This window comes from Trachypithecus francoisi, unplaced genomic scaffold (assembly GCF_009764315.1).
Source record: "Trachypithecus francoisi isolate TF-2019V2 unplaced genomic scaffold, Tfra_2.0 Lachesis_group6, whole genome shotgun sequence".
NCBI lineage: Eukaryota > Metazoa > Chordata > Mammalia > Primates > Cercopithecidae > Trachypithecus > Trachypithecus francoisi.
In genome coordinates this window covers 18,612,778-18,631,617 of record NW_022681471.1, presented here as the reverse complement: position 1 = coordinate 18,631,617, position 18,840 = coordinate 18,612,778, and the positions used below count along the sequence as shown (strand labels likewise).

The 18,840-nt window shown below is 50.3% G+C and overlaps 1 protein-coding gene across 1 annotated transcript in view; it reads right to left on the bottom strand.

The window, feature by feature from the left end:
* Window positions 1-355: 355 nt before the first annotated feature.
* Window positions 356-18,840, bottom strand: part of XPNPEP2 (X-prolyl aminopeptidase 2) — a 30,664-nt gene continuing 12,179 nt past the window's right edge. Inside the window, 14 exon segments of the mRNA XM_033201505.1 lie at window positions 356-1,600; window positions 2,199-2,288; window positions 7,293-7,369; window positions 7,980-8,039; window positions 8,773-8,877; window positions 9,464-9,533; window positions 10,790-10,850; window positions 13,301-13,372; window positions 14,490-14,567; window positions 15,257-15,320; window positions 15,323-15,365; window positions 16,675-16,764; window positions 17,562-17,760; window positions 18,082-18,160. Of these exon segments, the coding sequence (XP_033057396.1) occupies window positions 1,406-1,600; window positions 2,199-2,288; window positions 7,293-7,369; window positions 7,980-8,039; window positions 8,773-8,877; window positions 9,464-9,533; window positions 10,790-10,850; window positions 13,301-13,372; window positions 14,490-14,567; window positions 15,257-15,320; window positions 15,323-15,365; window positions 16,675-16,764; window positions 17,562-17,760; window positions 18,082-18,160 (1,283 nt within the window). The 3' untranslated portion in view covers window positions 356-1,405.

Genomic DNA, 18,840 nt, shown 5'->3' with positions numbered 1-18,840 from the left:
CCTTCCACCAACTGTGCGCTGCTTGGCAAAGGTGCTAGCCCCAACTTTTCTGGACTACATTTGACAAGTTCACCAGTGTAGGGCTCCTTTCTGTCCCCTCCACAAGGTTACAATACCTTTTTAGCACAGGCTGGAGGTTGGCTAATTGGGCGTGGTGTGCACGTGCATCTGTGCACATGCGCACACATACTCACATGCATGCCCCCCCCACACACTCTCGAGCCCATGTGCTCCCCCGCTGAGCTTCTAGAAGCCTCATGTCCCCACCCCCACCGCACCCTCTCTTCTTCCTCCCCCACCACAAAAGCCACAGGTGACAGCAGTCTCTGGCAACATAGCAGACACAATGCAAAACCCAGAGGCAAGTGTCTTTGTTAGACTGTTTTAAACGTCTTAGCAGGATGTGGACCCAGGTGGCTAACGGCCAATTTGGCCGGAGCAAATTCTTCTCACCACAGTGGGTTCAGAGAATGAGTAGAGGGCTGGGAGGTGGGCTCAGGGACTCTGCATGGCGCTGAAGGGTGAAAGAGCTGGAGTGCCGGTTCATCTGGCCCCATCAGCTCTCAACCAAATTCATGTGTCCTTGGGCAAAGCCCATCCCCTGTCTGAAGCTCAGTTTTCCTGTCTGTAAAATGGAGAATCCAGATACTGTCCACACAAGGTGAAGGGGCATCCAAGAATGTGGGAGGATTTAACAGCATTGTAGCTGTGGCTACACTTTGGAAAGTTCAAAGGGCTCCTTGAATGCCAGGGAAGTCTAGAATAGTGACGCGTTCTGGCTGCCCGAGTTTGTTTTCCAATCTCTGGTAGGGTCATATTTCAGAGTGCCTCGCCACATACCCTCCTACTCCACAGCCAAATTCCTGTGGCTTAACTCCCTCTGCCGTTACTTGGCATAGAGCCCACCCAGGGTTTAGGAATGATGGGTTCACATGTGGGGGGTTGCTGTTTCATGCCCTGACTGGGTGGGAAAAGCGCTGGCTATACCCAACAGGTGGTGATAGGTTTGGACTCTCCTGGGACCATGGCACCCTGGGGTGGTAGGGGCATTGCTCTCTTGGGGTTTTGTTTGGCGGGAGAGGAGCAGCTGTAGCAATCTGTGCTAGGTTATAGGTTAGGCCTACTGAGATCACAGGAGAGAAGAGACTAGCTGGCTCTCCTATCTCGGGGCCTGGGGTTAGGAGCCCAGGGTGCAGTATACAACCCCGGGGTGCAGGGAGGTGTCGTCTGGGGCCAAGAAGCCTTGTGTTCCTGGGGCCTGGTCTTGGAGAGGGAGGATAAATGCAAAGGTTTCCAGGTGATGGGCCAGCACGGACCCTTGGGGTATATTCGGTGCAGGGTGAGGGGATCTAAGCAAGGGAGCCCCCCCATCTAGATGGAGGGTTACCAGGGTAGTCTGGAGCCTCTAGACACTCCAGATGAGGATGGCAAGAGTGGAGACCACTAACACAGAGGCCCAGGAGGCAGTGTCCGGGGCCCTGGCGGCCAGGGGCTCTGTGTGCTCTTGAAGCCACTTGAACTCCTCCAGCAGCTGGCGCCTCTGCAGCTCTGGACCCACCTTCTCCCGGATGGTCTGGTAGTAGCGATTCAGGTACTGGAGCTGCGAAAGATAGAAGGGGTGAGAGCCTCTCCCAGCCAAGCTGCCAAGAGGTGAAGTCTTGGTGACACCCAATCCCCTGCTGTGGTACTCCAGCTGTCACCATGGTCCAGATTGCCACAGGTCCCCCACCATCATCAGGACTCAGGAATTCTCTGGGGCTTTCCAGAGGCTGTTCCCCTCGGTGGCTGTTTCATGTCATGGTGATGTTCATGGGCGGTGGGGTGGGTAGATTTCAGGCCCGGTAATGGGAGTAAGCTGGGCAGGCATTCTTATCCTCAGCTTACAAAATAGGAGACTGAGGCGAAAGAATGGAAGGGATCACTTATAGTTCCAGGCCTTGTAGTGGCTGAGCTCAGAGGCCCAATCTCAGACCCCTCCAGTTATTCACTACCTGGGGTTGGGCAGGCTGGTCTGACTGGAAAGTTCTAGAAGCTCTGGGGTCTCTGATGAGCTGGGGAGGAATGCCCTAGTGTGTGTCTGCAGGTGCCACCAGTGTGGACCCTCCTGGGGGAGGTGAAGGGACAGAGGATGTGGTGGCAGGTAGCAGAGGCAGGAAAGGCCCAGGGTCAGGGAGAAGGCAATGCTGAGGGGCACTCACGTGCTCGGGAGACAGCAGGCTGACATCAATGAGGTTCCGGTCATAGGGCACAAATGATACCACTTCAAAGGTCAGGTAGCTCCCTGGGTACTGAGAGCCCACGAGAGAAGGCAAGTAAGCAGGACAGTGAGGGAAGAAGAGGAGCTGGGATGAAGGGAAGGAGGGAGCACTCCACCCAGAGGACACAGGGAGCTGGGCTTCATCAACCCTGGACACTCTGGGTAGATCTGAGCCTTCTAGAGTCCCTTCTCTTCACCAGCCCCCTTGTCTGCCACTTAGTGCTCCACCTTTGGTGCTTCCCTCCTGATTCTGGAAATTTAGACTTAGGTTTGTGTTTTTCAAAGTATGTACATCAACAGCACTTAGGGAGCATGATAAATATGCAGATTTCAGGGCCCACCTCCCAAACCTACTGGAGGCAGAATCCTTAGGGCAGGGCCCAGAAATCTAAATTTCAATTATTTTATTTTATTTTTTTGAGATAGGATCTCCCTCTGTTACCCAGGCTGCAGTGCAGTGACGTGATCACAGCCCCCTGCAGCCTCTACTTCCTGGGCTCAGGTGATCCTTCTACCTCAGCCTCCCAAGTAGCTGGGATTATTGATGGGCACCACCACACCCAGATAATTTTTGTATTTTTTGTAGAGATGCAGTTTCACCATGTTGGCCAGACTGGTCTTGAACTCCTAAGCTTAAGTGAACCACTCACCTCAGCTTCCCAAAGTGCTGGGATTACAGGCATGACCCACCATGCCCGGCTGATCTGATGGTTTTATAAGACAGTTTTCCCTGCTCTTGCTAGTTCTCTCTTTCCTGCCACCATGTCAAGATCCTTGCTTCCCTTTCGCCTTTTGCCATGATTGTAAGTTTCTTGAGGCTTCCCCAGCCATGTGGAACTGTGAGTCAATTAAACCTCTTTCCTTTAAAAATTACCCAGTCTTGGGTAGTATCTTTATAGCAGTGTGAGAACAGACTAATACACCAGTTTCTACAAAAAAATACAAAAATTTGCTGAGCATGGTGGTGTCCATCTATAGTCCTACTTATTTGGAGGCTGAGGTGGAAGGGTGGGAGGATCACCTGAGCCCAGGAGGTCAAGGCTGCAGTGAGCTGTGATCGTGCCACTGCACTCCAGCCTGGGCACCAGAGTGAGACCCTGTCTCTAAAAATAAAAGAGATCGGGTGCGATGGATGGCTCACACCTGTAATCCCAGCACTTTGGGAGGCCGAGGTGGGTGGATCATTTGAGGTCAGGAGTTCAAGATCAGCATGACCAACATGGTGAAACCCTGTCTCTACTAAAAATACAAAAATTAGTAGGGCATGGTGGTGGGTGCCTGTAGTCCCACCTATTTGGGAGGCTGAGACCACAAAAGATGTAGAGGAGAACCTGTATCAATTCATTTATAAACTCAGGGTGGAAAAGAGTCTTTCTGTGCAAGACCAGAAGCTATGAAGGAAAAGATTAATAACTCTGACTAAACTAAATATAAACTGGAAACAATGTTTATGGAAACAATGCCATAAACAAAGCCAAGAGATGTGTGACAAATATAGCACATATCACAGAGACAGGGTGAATTTTCTTATTTACCATGAGCTTTTACAAATCCATAAGACAAAAACAGGCAAAACAGGAAAAAATAGGGCAAAGGACATGAAAAGGCAATTCACTCAAATTAACACCAAATGGTCCACATACATGTGGAAAGATGCTCAAGTCCATCCTTAAAGAAATATAAGGCCGGGCGTGGTGGCTCACGCCTGTAATCCCAATACTTTGGGAGGCGAGGCTGGTGGATCACCTGAGGTCGGGAGTTTTTTTTTTTTTTTGAGACGGAGTCTCGCTCTGTCACCCGGGCTGGAGTGCAGTGGCCGGATCTCAGCTCACTGCAAACTCCGCCTCCGGGGTTTACGCCATTCTCCTGCCTCAGCCTCCCGAATAGCTGGGACTACAGGCGCCCGCTACCTCGCTCGGCTAGTTTTTTTTTTGTATTTTTTAGTAGAGACGGGGTTTCACCGTGTTAGCCAGGATGGTCTCGATCTGAGGTCGGGAGTTTAAGACCAGCCTGGCCAACATGGTGAAACCCCATTTCTAATAAAAATACAAAATTTAGCCGGTCGTGGTGGTGCACGCCTGTAATCCCAGCTACTCGAGAGGCTGAGGCAAGAGAATCACTTGAACCCGGGAGGCGGAGGTTGCGGTGAGCCAAGATCTCGCCACTGCACTCCAGCCTGGGAGAGGGAGACTCCATAAAAAAAAAAAGAAAAAAGAAAAAGAAATACAAATCAAAACAACAATAGCATACCATGTTTCACCTATCAGATTGGCAAAAATTAGTGACTTTGGTGATTCTCAGTGCTAGTGAGTATGTGAGGAAATGGGCACTCTCACACACTGTTGGAGAAAGTACAATCGGTGCAACCTTTCTGGAGGGCAGTTTGACAATATCTGTCAAATTACCTGTTAAAAATGCTTGTACTTTTTGTCTCTGAAATCCCGATGCCAGATATGTACCTTCTGGATATAGTCCCAAAAGCTCACCAAGAAGTTTATACAGTGATGTTGATTTGTAGCATTGATGGTAAATATAGTAAAAATTTGGAAACAGCCTCAATATCCACAGCTGGTTAAATAAACCATGGGACAGCCACATACTATAGGCTCTTCCACAACCCTTAAAAAGAATGAGGTAGGTCTCCCTGCGCTATTGTAGAGCACTCTTCTAGGTTTACTATTAAGTAAGGGGCAGCCAGGCAGGAAAGGAAGATGCAGAAAATATATACATAGATAGATACATACGCTGTGTGTGCCTGAGATGTTCTCAGGAAGGAAACTGAGCAAGAAAGATACTTTTTTCCCCTTCTCTTTTCTTTCTTTCTTTTTTTCTTTTTCTTTTTCTTTTTTTAGAGACAGAGTCTCGCTCTGCCACCCAGGCTGGAGGGCAGTGGTGCGATCTCGGCTCACTGCAACCTCCACCTCCCGGGTTCAAGTGATTCTCTTGTCTCAGCCTCCCGAGTAGCTGAGATTACAGGCACGCACTACCATGCCTGGCTAATTTTTGTATTTTTTAGTAGAAATGGGGTTTTACCATGTTGGCCAGGCTGGTCTGAAACTCCTGACCTCAAGTAGTCTACTCACTTCTGCCTCCCAAAGTGTTGGGATTGCAGGTGCCTGGCCCTGATTTGTATTTTTTTGTTTGTTTGTTTTGAGACAGAGTTTTGCTCTTGTTGCCCAGGCTGGAGTACAATGGCATGATCTTGGCTCACCACAACCTCCACCTCCTGGGTTCAAGTGATTCTCCTGCTTCAGCCCCCCGAGTAGCTGGGACTACAGGCATGCACCACCACACCCAGCTCATTTTGTATTTTTAGTAGAGATGGGGTTTCTCCATGTTGGTCAGGCTGGTCTGGAACTCCTGACCTCAGGTGATCCACCTGCCTCGGCCTTCCAAAGTGTTGGGATTACAGGTGTGAGCCACTGCGCCCAGGCTTGTATTTCTTTAAGAATGAACTTGAGCATCTTTCCACATGTATGTGGACCATTTGGTGTAATTTGAGTGAATTGCCTTTTCATATCCTTTGCCCTATTTTTTCCTGTTTTGCCTATTTTTGTCTTATGGATTTGTAAGAGCTCATGGTAAAATAAGAAAATTCACCCTCTCACAATGCCATAAACAAAGCCAAGAGATATTTGTCACACATCTCTTGGCTTTGTTTATGGCATTGTTTCTATAAACATTGTTTCCATTTTCTATTTAGTCAGAGTTATTAATCTTTTCCTTCATGGTTTCTGGTCTTGCACAGAAAGACTCTTCCACCCTGAGATTATAAATTAATTGATATAGGTTTTCTTCTACATCTTTTGTGGTCTCATTGCTCACCTTAAAACTTTGGTCCATCTGGAATTTTATTTTGGAGGTTATTCAGTTTAATCCCCCCAAATGATTAGCCATTTGTTCCCCCTGTCCATTTGCTGACTAATCATTTTTTTCTTACTGTTTTGCAAAATCAGCTTTCTTGTAAACTAAATTCCCATGTTGTTTATGGGAATAAGAGGGTTTATTTCTGGACTAATTGTTCTGTTTCATTGTTACAGCTGTCTATTTCATCTCCAGCGTCATACTATTTTAGTTATGGTAGTTTGTGTTCAAATTTGAGAGGGCTGGCTTTTCTTATTGCTTTTTTTTAGATGGGGTTTTGCTCTGTCACCGAGGCTAGAGTGCAGTGGCGTAATCATGGCTCACTGCAGCTTCAACCTCCCTAGGCTCAGATGATCCTCCCACCTCAGCCTCCTGAGTAGCTGGGTCTACGGGTACATGACACCACACCCAGCTAATTTTTTCTTTTTTTTGTATTTTTTGTAGAGATGGGGTCTTGCCATGTTGCCCAGGCTGGTCTCAAACTCCTGAGCTCAAGCGATCCTCCTGCCTTGGCTCCCAGAGTGCTGGGATTATAGGCATGAGACACTGCACCTGGCCTGCTCTTCTTTTTCAGAATTTTCCTAGCTATCTTCGCATGTTTATTTTTACAAATAAACTTCACTATCATTTTGTGAAGTTACAAAAGTATCCAGTTAGCATTGGAATTGAGGTTGTGTTGAATTTATAGATTAATTTAGAGATAAATGATATCTTCATAATATTGAGGCTTTTCTCCAGAGAGCACCATTTACTTAAATCTTTTTTATGTCCCCTAATAGAGAGTTTCTCCATGTAAGCGTTTTAAAGTTTACATCTAGGTATTTTATCTTGTTGGCTGCTATTAGACAGAATCTTTATTTCTAACAAGTTCCCCTGGCGATTATTATGTGCATTGAGAACCAATGATATAGGGCAGGAATAATGATTCACTTGGTCTGGAGTGGGGCCTGGGCATGGGCATTTAAAACACGAGAACGCTCTCTGGATGATTCAAATGTGCAAGCGAGTTTGAAAAGTCTGACTTATGGAATTCCTAAGGAAGACTCCAAATAGATTCATGCCTGCACACTAAATGTCCTTCTCCTTTGATCTTCCTTCCCCCTTTCCTCCCATGCAGCTCAAGTCACTGACATGCTGCCCACACCTCCAGCCCATCCTGGTGGCAGTTTACCTTGGTCTTTGCTTCTACCACGAGAGCCACGTCTTCGAGACGGATCCCAAATTCTCCATCCTTATAGTAACCAGGTTCTGGGAGACACAGAGATGCTGGTGGCATTAAGCCGGGAGAGGGTCCAAGCCCAGGCTTCCTGTACCTACTGATGAGTGGCTGGAGGGACTGGCTGCCTGGCTGTCCCCTGGCTGTTCCCTGGCTGTTGATTCTGGCAGCCCCACAACTGGTTAGATGCTTGGCTAAGCGGAGGCAACTCATCCCTGTCAGGCCTCAGATCCCCCACAGGGGCATCTGTGACTCATCCTCTCTTCCCTGTAGCCCAGCAGGGAAGACCTAAAAACCCACTTGGGTCCTGAAGGTACTCCCATCTCTCTGGATGCCACTGTCCTGTTACTCCAGCATTTGGCAACTCCAGAGTCTGGGTATACCGCTGGGTCTATGGCCATACCACCCTGAACGCGCCTGATCTCGTCTGAATATACAGCTGGGAACCAACTCCCAAGGGCAAAAAGAGGGTCTGGGCTGAGGGGAGCTGGGGTTAGGGTGGGAGAAGCCATTTGGGGCTGGGTGTAGGGGTGGGAATGGGGAGGTGAGTCTCCTCTGAAGGCTGGTACACCCTAGACTGCAGTTCTGGGCTAGCCCTGCTCTGGGATGGGGTGGTGAGGTAGAGGGGCCTGAGGGCCATACCAATGGAAGTGAACATGCCCTTGGCCATGGCGATGTTGTTGGACTGGAATCCCACTGGCCCTAGAAAGGAAGACATAAAGATGGTATCAGTTATCCTATACTCACCAGCTTGGAAGTGAGCAGCTTCCAAGGAAGAGCAGGTAAGTGAGGATCCCGGAGCATCTCTATGAGCACAGGTCCATTACATCATTGTCTGCCTGGGCCTGGCACACACCAGATTGGCTCTGGCTTTTATTATCTATTTAGGTATTGAGGGGGTCTTGCTGTGTTGCCCAGGCTGGAGTGCAGTGGTGCCATCATGGCTCACTGCAGCCTTGACCTCTGGGATCCTCCCACCTCAGCCTCCCGAGTAGCCGGGACTACAGGTACATGTCACCACACCTGGATACTTAAAACATTTCTTTTGTAGAGACAGGGTCTTGCTGTGTTTCCCAGGCTGATCTCAAACTCCTGGCCTCAAGTGATCCTCCCACCTTGGCCTCCCAAAGCAGTGGGACTACGGGTGTGAGTCACCACATGCAGCTGGCTCTGGCCTTTATTTCTCTGGGGTCTATACAAGTTAGCCACTAGACTTTGACTCTCTTTCTGGTGCCCTCTTGAATGCCAAGCAGCCAGCAGGACTGGTCTGCTGCTGGCATTCCTCACTTACCCTGTGGAGCTGGGTAATCTTGGTTAGATCATGGCATCTTTGTGGGTCTTTGTCATTTCCATACCTGTGAAATGCTCTACCTTCATAGAGAGTATTAAAAAAGTGGGAGGGTGGGGGGCTGGGGAGTGCTGAGGAGACACCTACACTCATGCACACACAGGAAGTTGCCAATGCCGTGGCCTGTCCCGTGACCATAATTGAGCCCAGCATCCCATAAGGCTCTGCGGGCAAAGGCCTCCACCATTCGCCCTGGAAGGGAAGAGAGATTGACCCCAGTCAGATGGCTTTACCAAAGACTGTCCACCTTGCTCCTTCCTGCTCCACTATCAGAGTGATGCCCAAGAAGAGGCCCTGAGAGGCCACTAAGCATGCACTGATGCAATGATGTTGGGTTGGGATGGAGAAGGGCTGATGGATGGAGTTAGTGGTTCCCTCGCCAGACCAGCCCATCACTATCTCCAGCTTACTGTACATTGTATCCATTACCTGGATTGATGCCTCTACTATAATTTCTCCCCATCTGTCAGGGCTTTGCACTTTGACACCTAATTCCTCTAAGAATCCTCCTATAACTGCTGTGGCCCAATGATGTCTCCCACCTCTGAGCAACAGTGTTAGATTAAGAAACTTGAGTTCAAGGCTTGGGTCTCCCGCTAACCTTCTGTGTGACGTTGGGCAAGTCACTTTCTCTCTCTAGGCTGGATTTTCTCGTCTACATAAGGGATGGGATGATGACAAAATCCTTGCCCCACCAGCCTTCCAGGGTGATGGTCTGAGTCCTGGTCCTGTGAAATCAGGGCTTGAGGCTGTGTCCATCCTGGTTTCTGAAACCCACCTGATGTAGCAGCAGGAAAGATGAGCCTGGACAAGTCAATATTTCCTATCAGCACACGGGTGTACGCCTCCTGATGGGGAGAGGAAGAGGTGATGTGGAGGATGGGAGGAGGAGCCAGGGGAGTTTCCAGTTGCTTGGCCTATGGATACATGGTGCAGGGCCCAGGCCTGGGTGTGTGTGGGCAGGGTGGGGGGAGTTGCATCGTCATCTGTGGCTGCCCGGGTTCTGGAAGGTGGCCAGCAGAGACTGAAGAGGGCCTTCCCAAAGCTGGGGCTCCATCACGTGCTTCTCTATGGCTGGTTTATGAGGGTCATTACAATATCTACAGGAGACACTTGGTGACAGTGAGCCGAGGCTGTGACTCCCTGGGCTGAATCCTGACTCAGTCACTCACTCTGAGACCTTGGGCAGGTGACTTTAACTGCTATGTGCCTCAGTTTCCTTATCTGCGATGGGAAGATAACAGGACCTAGCTCCTAAGGTTGTTGGGAGAGGCGGGCAGACTAATGTACGGAAGGTGCTGCCAACAGTGCGCATGCTTCATGGAAGGTTAGCGCTCTCATTCCTGTGGTTGTGACGGCTGCTGAGTTTTCTTAAGGCCTTTCATGAGGGTTGAGGTTTGCTGACTTGGCAGCTTAGCCTTCCTCTGTCAGGGGAGGGAGGTGGGCTGACAGTGGCCTCTTCTGGTCACTTCCAGAGGCGATGTGGTCAATCTCCACCACCACACACGTGCATAGGCTTGTCACTTTGTGCAGGACAGCCAGAGGCAGCAGACTCTGCCACTAAACTGTGAGCTCCTGGAGGCCTGCACAGCATTTTGTTCCTCTCTCTGTGTTTCCAGCACAATGTCTGCCCCATAGTTGGCCTGCTGTGTGCAGCATGACGGCAGCTCGTTGCTCCACCCCCAGGGCCCTCTGGTGTACAGAGACAATGCCTTCGCCTCTGCCCCAGCTGGCCAGCCTGAACACCTCTGGCTCCTTTCCACTGCGGAGGCTTCACTTGTGCTGTTTTCCTCCACTTGGGATGCCTTTCTTTCTTCTTCTGCTGAGTATAGGGCCAGGCACACAGGCAGCAACAAAAAAATATTTGTGTACTGATTTACCAGAATAGGATGAGGCTCAGCTTGGGCTGAGGCCTTGTCAGTTGTCTGAAATATCCCCAGGGAAGCAGCAGGGAGCACTGGGTTTTCTGGCACCATGTATGACCTTGGGCAAACTACATAACCTCTCTGTGCCTCAGTTTTAGCCTCTGAAATGGAAGGGATCTTGATTGCTTGGGTGTCCTCTTGAGGGAGGGTGGAGAGGGGAAATCTGGGCCCATGCTTACCTTCTGGAAGGCAGAGGGGGTGCCCCAGTGGACTGTTCTGGTGATGTCTGTGGTCCCGTCCCTGTGGAGAAGGAAAACCAACACGTACTGCTCTGCTAAATGCCTGGGGCTAGTGACTGGGGCCATGTGCTTTCTGTGTGCTTTCCATAAGTGGCAGGGCTGAGATGGGATGCGTGGACGGCAAAAGGAAGAAGACAGCTACCATAATCAAAATCACCTCTTCAGCACCTATGTGTGAAAGGCCTCTGCAAAGCTATCAAGTTAAAAGCCACTAAGTTGTCTGACAAGTGTGACTCCCTGCCCTACACACTCCTCCCCCATCCCACTCATTTTGGCTCTTTTGTAGATCTGGGTTTCCTTGGGTCTGGCTGGTTCTGAAAGCAAGGCTTCCTCCAGGTTCCTGGGAGGCAGAAAGGGGATTGTCCCCTTTTTACAGCTGGGGAAACTGAAGTCCAGAGAGATTATGTTATCATAACACTCTCATATTCAGATAGTTATTGACCATTTATAGGACACTTTTGCTGCTCCCCGGGAAGAATGGCAGAGGAGGCCTCATTATCCCCATTTCACAGATGAGGCCATTGAGGCCATGCAGCTGTTTCCCTCTCTGAACCTCAGTGAAGCCAGGCCTAGAGGAAGCACTGCCTCTCCACGCAGTCCTCTCCATGGCAAACACAGATCTGACCCAGTGATTTGCTGAGTTCCATTGAGGTAAAGCCTCAGCCCCAAGGTCTGACTCTCAACCCTCAGCTGCAGCAATTGCCACAGGATGGTCCCTGTGATCACGCCTTGGTGAGGGAGAGGGGCGAAATGGTCCCAGGGCCCTGGGGCTCCTCCTTGGGTCATAGGGTGTGGTGGCCTTCTCTTCAGAAGGAAAGAAGAGGAAGTGAGGTGACTATTCCCTGGCCTCACCTACTCTGAACACACTCCATTCCAGCAACGCCCCCACAAATTCACTTCCCCTTTGCTCACTGGCCATCTCAAGTACACACAGCATCAAACTCCTGACCAGCAAAGGCTGCTAAGCTGAGCGCCTGCTACTCTAGATCCCCGAGAGCTGTGCTAAGAACAAGCAAAGAGCCTCTGTTGTTAGCACATTCGCCATTTCCACAGGATAGAGACTGGGAAACCATTTGAAACTACTCCTCGCTCCTCCATCAGTTCAGCGCGGCCCTTCTTTTGCCCAACCCCATGCTTCCCACAGTCTACTTCCTTCCTTAATGAGAAGGGAAATCTTTCAGGTCAGCTGGGCTCAGCTCAACTCTGGTGTGAATGATTGGTTACACGTTTGGAAGGAATAGGGTTAGCCTTTTTTTTTTTTTTTTTTAACGGAGTCTTGCTCTGTTGCTCAGACTGGAGTGCAGTGTCATGATCACGGCTCAGTGCAACCTCTGCCTCCCGGGTTCAAGCGATTCTCCTGCCTCAGCTTCCCTTGGAAAGCATGCTCCACCACACCCGGCTAATTTTTGTATTTTTAGTAGAGATGGGGTCTCACCATGCTGCCCAGGCTGGTCTCAAGCTCCTGACCTCAGGTGATCTGCCCGCCTCAGCCTCCCAAAGTGCTGGGATTACAGGTGTGAGCCACCATGCCTGGCCAGGTTAGCCTATTCTGCATGACTGTCATGTCTGAGCATTCAGGTTGTACACTGTACAAGGGTAGCCCATTGAAAGGGTTGCTTCTCTCATCTGCCCCCACCTCCACCCTGAACAGTGCCATGGGGAAGAGGGGGCTGAGGAGTCTGCATGATGTTGGTGGTGCAGGGTTGTCCAGGGTGTGCACGAGTGGGTGAGAGTAGGGTGTATGTGTTTGTGTAGCCAGGCAGGGACATTGAGTATAGTTGCTCAGACTGTGTAATAATACGCGGACCTAGAAAACATTTTACTTGAGCTTGGCATGGTGGCTAACGTCTGTAATCCCAGCACTTTGGGAGGGCAGGGCAAGTGGATCACCTGGGGTCAGGAGTTTGAGACCAGCCTGGCCAACATGGTGAAACTTACATCTCTCTCTCTCTCTCTCTCTCTCTGTATGTATGTGTGTGTATATATATATATCTCCAGGCATATGGTGGCGAACACCTGTAGTCCCAGCTACTGGGAGGCTGAGGCAGGAGAATCGCTTGAACCCAGGATGCAGACGTTGCAGTGAGCCAAGATCGCGCCACTGCACTCCAAACCTGGGCAACAGAGTGAGACTCTGTCAAAAAACAAACAAACAAGCAAACAACCAACCCACAAAAACAGTAAACATTTTACTTGAGCAAAGGAAGTCTTTTCCTAATTCCCACAGAGGTGCTGCCTGGGTCCTGCCACTATTTCAGCCTCTGTGTATTTCCCACTGTACAGGGACTCCTGTGTGTGAAAATGGGAAGGATGTTTGGGGCTCATTCCAGGTCTCTCCTTTCTCAGACGAAGAATCCATGGCTCAGGAAGGGAAAGCTTTGGCTGACTCTTGGCAGGCTCAGGAGGTCTGAGCAGAGACATCTAGGCCAGGGTGAGGTGAGGGGTACATACCAGTACTGCCCCCCAGAGTCCAGCAGGTACATCTCATCTGAGGACAGCTTGCGGTTCAGCTCCTTGGTCGGGCTGAGAAGGGGAAGAGAATGCTGAGAGGGGCAGCCTAACCCTGCACTGGATCACATGGGAGCCCTTGGTGTGAGGACCTCTGGGGTTTGGGCTTCCAGGCCAGTCCCTCTGGGGGAAGTCATTCTATCCCAAAGGGCCCTGGAAGAGAACTCAGTTTCCGTTGCTGCTGTCTTCAGCACAGGTCTGCTAATCTTGCACCCGGCTGAGCCAGGCCCTGGACCCCGGGAGGAGAGAGAGGGTGAAGTCCAGAATGTGAGAGCTGGGAGAGCCCTAGAGACCCCCCAGCCCAGCCGTCTCCTTTTCCATAAGGAGAAGCAGGCCCATGGAGGCCAAGGGGCTTGCACGAGGATGCGTGGTACAGCGGCGAAGAGTTGGGCCTCTACCTGGATGCTCCCTTCGGCCCTTTGTCTCTAACTTCCTGCTGCCTCCAAGAGCAGGGGGCCCCGAGAAAAAGCAGAGCACAGGAAGGGAGGGTTCCTCCAGGGTGGGGCTGCAGAGCAAGAGGTGGTAAAGCGGAGGAGCACCCACACCGACACTCTAGCCCGAGTGGGTAGGAGGGGCTGGGGCAAGGCAGCCAAAAGTGTGGGAGACACCAGGGGACACCAGGGGAGGGAACTCTGGGACATATCAGGCACTCCCTTGGAGGGCATTGACCTCTCCCTGCTGTGTCCATGCCAGGCGGAGGCAGCTGGTCAGCTTGGCCCCCACATTTCATCAGGCAGGCCTGCAGGGGTTTGTTTTCTATAGGGCCAAACACCTGGCTAGCCTGCATCTTGGGCCCACCTTGGTTGGTTCAGGCTGAGTGAACAGGCCTCTCTTCATGTGACCTTGTGAGCTTTAAGCATTAGCTAACATAAGCAACACACGGGAAGCCAGGGAAAAGCATCCAATGGTGTCTCCCTTCCAGGTCCCCTAGCCTCCAGTGCTCAGGCCTTTTCATTACACGGCAACTCCCTACTCCACACTGAGCTCCTCTCCCAGCCCCCACAGGGCTAAGGGACTCAGACCTTCAATGTGGACTCAGGTCCCAGAACATCCCCCTCCCCTCACCCTGTTCCTCTATACACACAACGGGATCCCCCAACAGGGCCCTAGAAAATTAATTTTCCTCAAGTACCTGTAGTGGGCCAGGGCAGCATTCAGACCACTAGCAGAGATGGTTTCGAAACTGGGTCCAGAGGAGAACTGTTCTTCTCTGGAAAGTACAAGGCAAGGCATGGTCAATGAATCAGCCCCTGGACTGGGCTGGGCCCAGAATATCTAATAAAATCCAATGAAGATCACGGCTGCCTCTACCAGACACCATTTGGCTCTCCCAGCCCTCACCTCCTGGTTCCATCTCCCCAAGCCTTGACCTGTCATTTATAGAGGAAGATCAGAGGACACAATGTAGACACCAATTATTCCCTCTCCACCTCCATTTTACTGATAGTAGTGAAGAAACCCAGCTCTTTGTATCTGAAAACTCCCCCAGTCCTGAAAGAGCATCCTATACCTCAAACCTACAATCCAGCCCTGACTTGGGCCAAGCATGCCTTCGGGAATCCTCCTCTCTACCTGGTATTCTCAAGTGGTACAGGGGCTGACCTGGTCTGAGCCACAGCCTCCCCCAGGGAGAGCCAGATCGTGCCTGAAGCAGACACTAGGGGACGCTATTGGGTTGTGGCCCTTCGAGTTGTCCTGCTTTCAGCGGGGCGGGAAGTGTAATCCAACGCCCCCTGCTCAACTCCCCGACCAACCAAGAACCTGTCTCTCCTTGTTCTACAGAGCCCTCCCCCACCCAGCCCACATATGAGGAGGATCTTCCTTCCCGTTAATTAAGGGGACAAATTCCGCCTCCCTGCCCCCACTGCAACACTAAAAAGGATGGCCGTGGCTCTTCACCCTCGGAACTTGTCCACGAGCTCTGCCCCCGAGAACTCGTCCACTGTGCCTTTGGGCACGTTCTCTCCAGCCAGACCAAGTACCGGATCACAGCCACAGCGTCCCGCACCTGGAGTTGGGGAAGCAGTGAAACAGAGGAGCTGGCTGAGGTCTGATTACAGCCACAGGCTCCAAGATGATGGAGATCAGATAGCTGCTCCAGGATGTGGAGCTTTAAAAACACTGGCTATTTGATGTCAAAGAATTCTTGTTAGTGTTTATATGTGATCACAGTGTGTTCCTGTTTTTGAAAGAGTTCTGTGTTGACAGCAGAAATGACACGCTATCTAGGATTTACTTTTAAAAGAATCCAGCAGCAGAGGGGGTGGTGGTGGTGGTAATGAACATGGGGTTATAGACAAAACAAGAATGGCCATGAGTCAAGGATTGTTGAAGCTGGGTGAAGGGACACTGGAGATTATGATGCTATTTTCTCTACCTTTGTGTGTGTTTAAAATTTCCTATAAGATAAAGTTTTTTTTTTTTTAATGAGGTGGTTTATCTTAATTTTAACAAGAATTCTTTTTTAAAAATTGAGCCATCCTCTTGCCAGTGTGAGGAAATCATTACAGCTAACATTTAACACTTAGAATGTGCTAGATGGTGCTCAGAGCAATATACATATTCATTGAATTTTCACAACCACCATATGCTGTAAGATTACTATTATGATCCTCATTTTACAGATGGGGTAACTGAGGCCCAGAGAGGTAAAATGACTTGGCCAAGGTCACCCAGCTAGGAACTGGGTGGAACTGGGGTTTGAACTCAAGGCACCCTAGCTCCAGGGCCTGTGCTCTAAACCACTGTACATATTGGGGGCAAGGATATGTGGTGCATGTGGGTGTCCAGGAATAATTTGGTGTCTGCTTCTTTATTCCCTCCCCTCCCCTTCACTCCCCTCCCCTCCTCTTTCTTTCTCTCTCTCTCTCTCTCTTTCTTTCTTTTCTTTCTCCTTCCTTCCTTCCTTCCTTCTTTCTCTCTTTTTTTTTTTTTGACGTAGTCTCGCCCAGGTTGGAGTGCAGTGGCATGATCTCAGCTCATTGCAACCTCTGCTTCCCAGGTTCAAGCGATTCTCATGCCTCAGCCTCCTGAGTAGCTGGGACTACAGGTGACTGCCACCATGCCCGGCTAATTTTTGTGTTTTTAGTAGAGACGGGGCTTCACCATATTGGCCAGGCTGGTCTTGGACTCCTGAGCTCAAGCGATCCTCTCACCTTGGCCTCCCAAAGTGCTGGGATTACAGGCGTGAGCCACCACACCCAGCTTGCTTCTTTGTTTCATTGAGGGTCTTCTTCAGGCTCTTCTGGAAGCCTTTCCTTTCTAACTCATTAGGCTGGATACTCCCAAAAGGCCATGTCTGCCTGACGTGGACTTACGTGGCTGGCCTTGAGGAGGGCCTGCTCCTTGCTGTTCTTCACTGCCTTGGTCATCATCACTGGGGAGTAGGTATCTGTCACGAGTTTCTCCTGTTGGGGGCAGGGAGGAGAAAAGGAGGTCTGGGGGCACAGTAAAGGAGGTCTCCATGGCACAGGGGTGTTTTCAAAGGACTGGCAGGAGGACCCAGCAGAGGTGAGACTTGCCACCGTTTCTTGGCAATGCTCTCTCTCTGTGTGCTTTCTGTCTTTCCTAGTTTTCCACATCCAGCTGAACCTTCTCTCCTTCTAGGAAGGCTTCCTTGATTGACACTGCCTTGCTTAGCAGTGAACTCTCTGTCTTTGGATCCCACTAGCACTCTGGGATGGATCAGAGTCTGGCCTGAGTCAATCGACAGGCTGTTCTGACAGTGTAAGTTTCCTGTACATATCATGACAGCTACCATTTATTAAACGCCTACCATGTGTCAGCCATATACACTATCTCCTTTAAATCTCCACTGAACGACTCCTGCGAGGTCAGGACTCTTATTGCCATTTTATAGGTGAAGAAAAAGACCCAGATTGGCTAAGTTGCTTGTCCAAAGTCACTGCACAGCTAGTTAGGGGTGGAGCTGGAATTCATTTTCAAGTTTGGCTGACTCCAAAGTCTCTGCTAGATCAGGTCATATACTCTCCAGCCTCCTGACAATTTTATGAGCTCTCTGGACGAACATCCCTGTTTCCTATTCTGTCTCTTCCCAGTTAGGCCAAGAAGGGAACTCACTGCACAGTTGTTGGCTGACCAGGTGACTGAATGGCTGAGGGGTTTCATCTCACTTTAGATTAAGACTTCTCAGGCCTGGAGCGGAGATTGGTGCCTGGCTTGGGCTGGGGCCTGGTAAACCCACCTTGGGTATCACTTCATAGATCCCATACATGGTATAGCTGGTCCCGATCCAGATCCTCACATCTCCCAATGCGTAGGCCTGGATGCTGTCACGAACTTGACTGTAATCCTCAATTTGCACACACATGGGGCCTGTGCAACTGGAGTTCAGATAGCTCAAGGTTTCAGAGCTAAAGCGACTCTTGTTTGCAAACAACCTGGGTGGGGCGGGAAGGCAAGGAGGGCCCTGAGCATCTGTTAAGATGCAAAGGACCAGAGGCAGTCACAGTCCCTTTGTTCCTGGAGGTCAAAGGAAGCCAGCCCCAGGGAGCCAAGCAAGCCAGATTTGGGATTCAACAGGGACAGAGGTTTAAAGAGTCAGGAAAAGCCAACAGGGGGTTTTCTAAAGGGTCGTGCTGGGGCAGGCACCAAGCTGATGGGCAACCAGAGGGCTGTACATTAAGGCAGGATCAGTGGTGGGGCATCGAGAGGGTGGAAGTTGGAGGAAGTCCACGACAGCAAACTAAGGAAAAGCCATACTGATAGAAGAGTCTGTGAGCAGTGTGTAGGAATAGAAGAAGGGGTTATAGGGGATGTCACTGGCTCGAAGGTTGAAGAGCCCTGAGAAGAGAATTGACAAGGACTATTTAATGCTGATCTGCCTGAGGCAAGCTTTTCTTTTTTTCTTTCCTTCTTTCCTTCTTTCCTTCCTTCCTTCCTTCCTCCTTCCTTCTTCCTTCCTTCCCTCCTTCCTTCTTTCTTTCTTTCTTTCTTTCTTTTGACAGTATCTTGCTCTGTCGCCCAGGCTGGAGTGCAGTGGCAAGATCTCACTGCAACCTCCACCTCCCAGGTTCAAGCAAGTCTCCTGCCTTACCCACCCAAGTAGCTGGGATTACAGGTGCCCGCCACCACGCCCAACTAATTTTTGTATTTTTAATAGAGGCGGGGTTTCAACATGTTGGTCAGACTGGTCTTGAACTCCTGACTTCAGATGATCCGCCCGCCTTGGCCTCCCAAAGTGCTGGGATTACAGGTGTGAGTCACCGTGCCTGGCCTGAGGCAAGCATTTCTGACACTTTTGCCCTACGGTTTCTTTTGGCCCCCAAAGATTAACAGCAACATGCTTGCATCATCTACCTCTGCATGTTACTCAATCTTTTTTTTTTTTTTTTTTGGGAGGGGGGCGGTCTTTGAAATGCTGTTGAGAGTTATGGCTCTTTCCCCCCAGAAAAATGCAGATACTTAGCAGTCAGCACACAGTTCCAGTGGGCCCCTGGAATATCTGAAGCCCAGCCATAGGG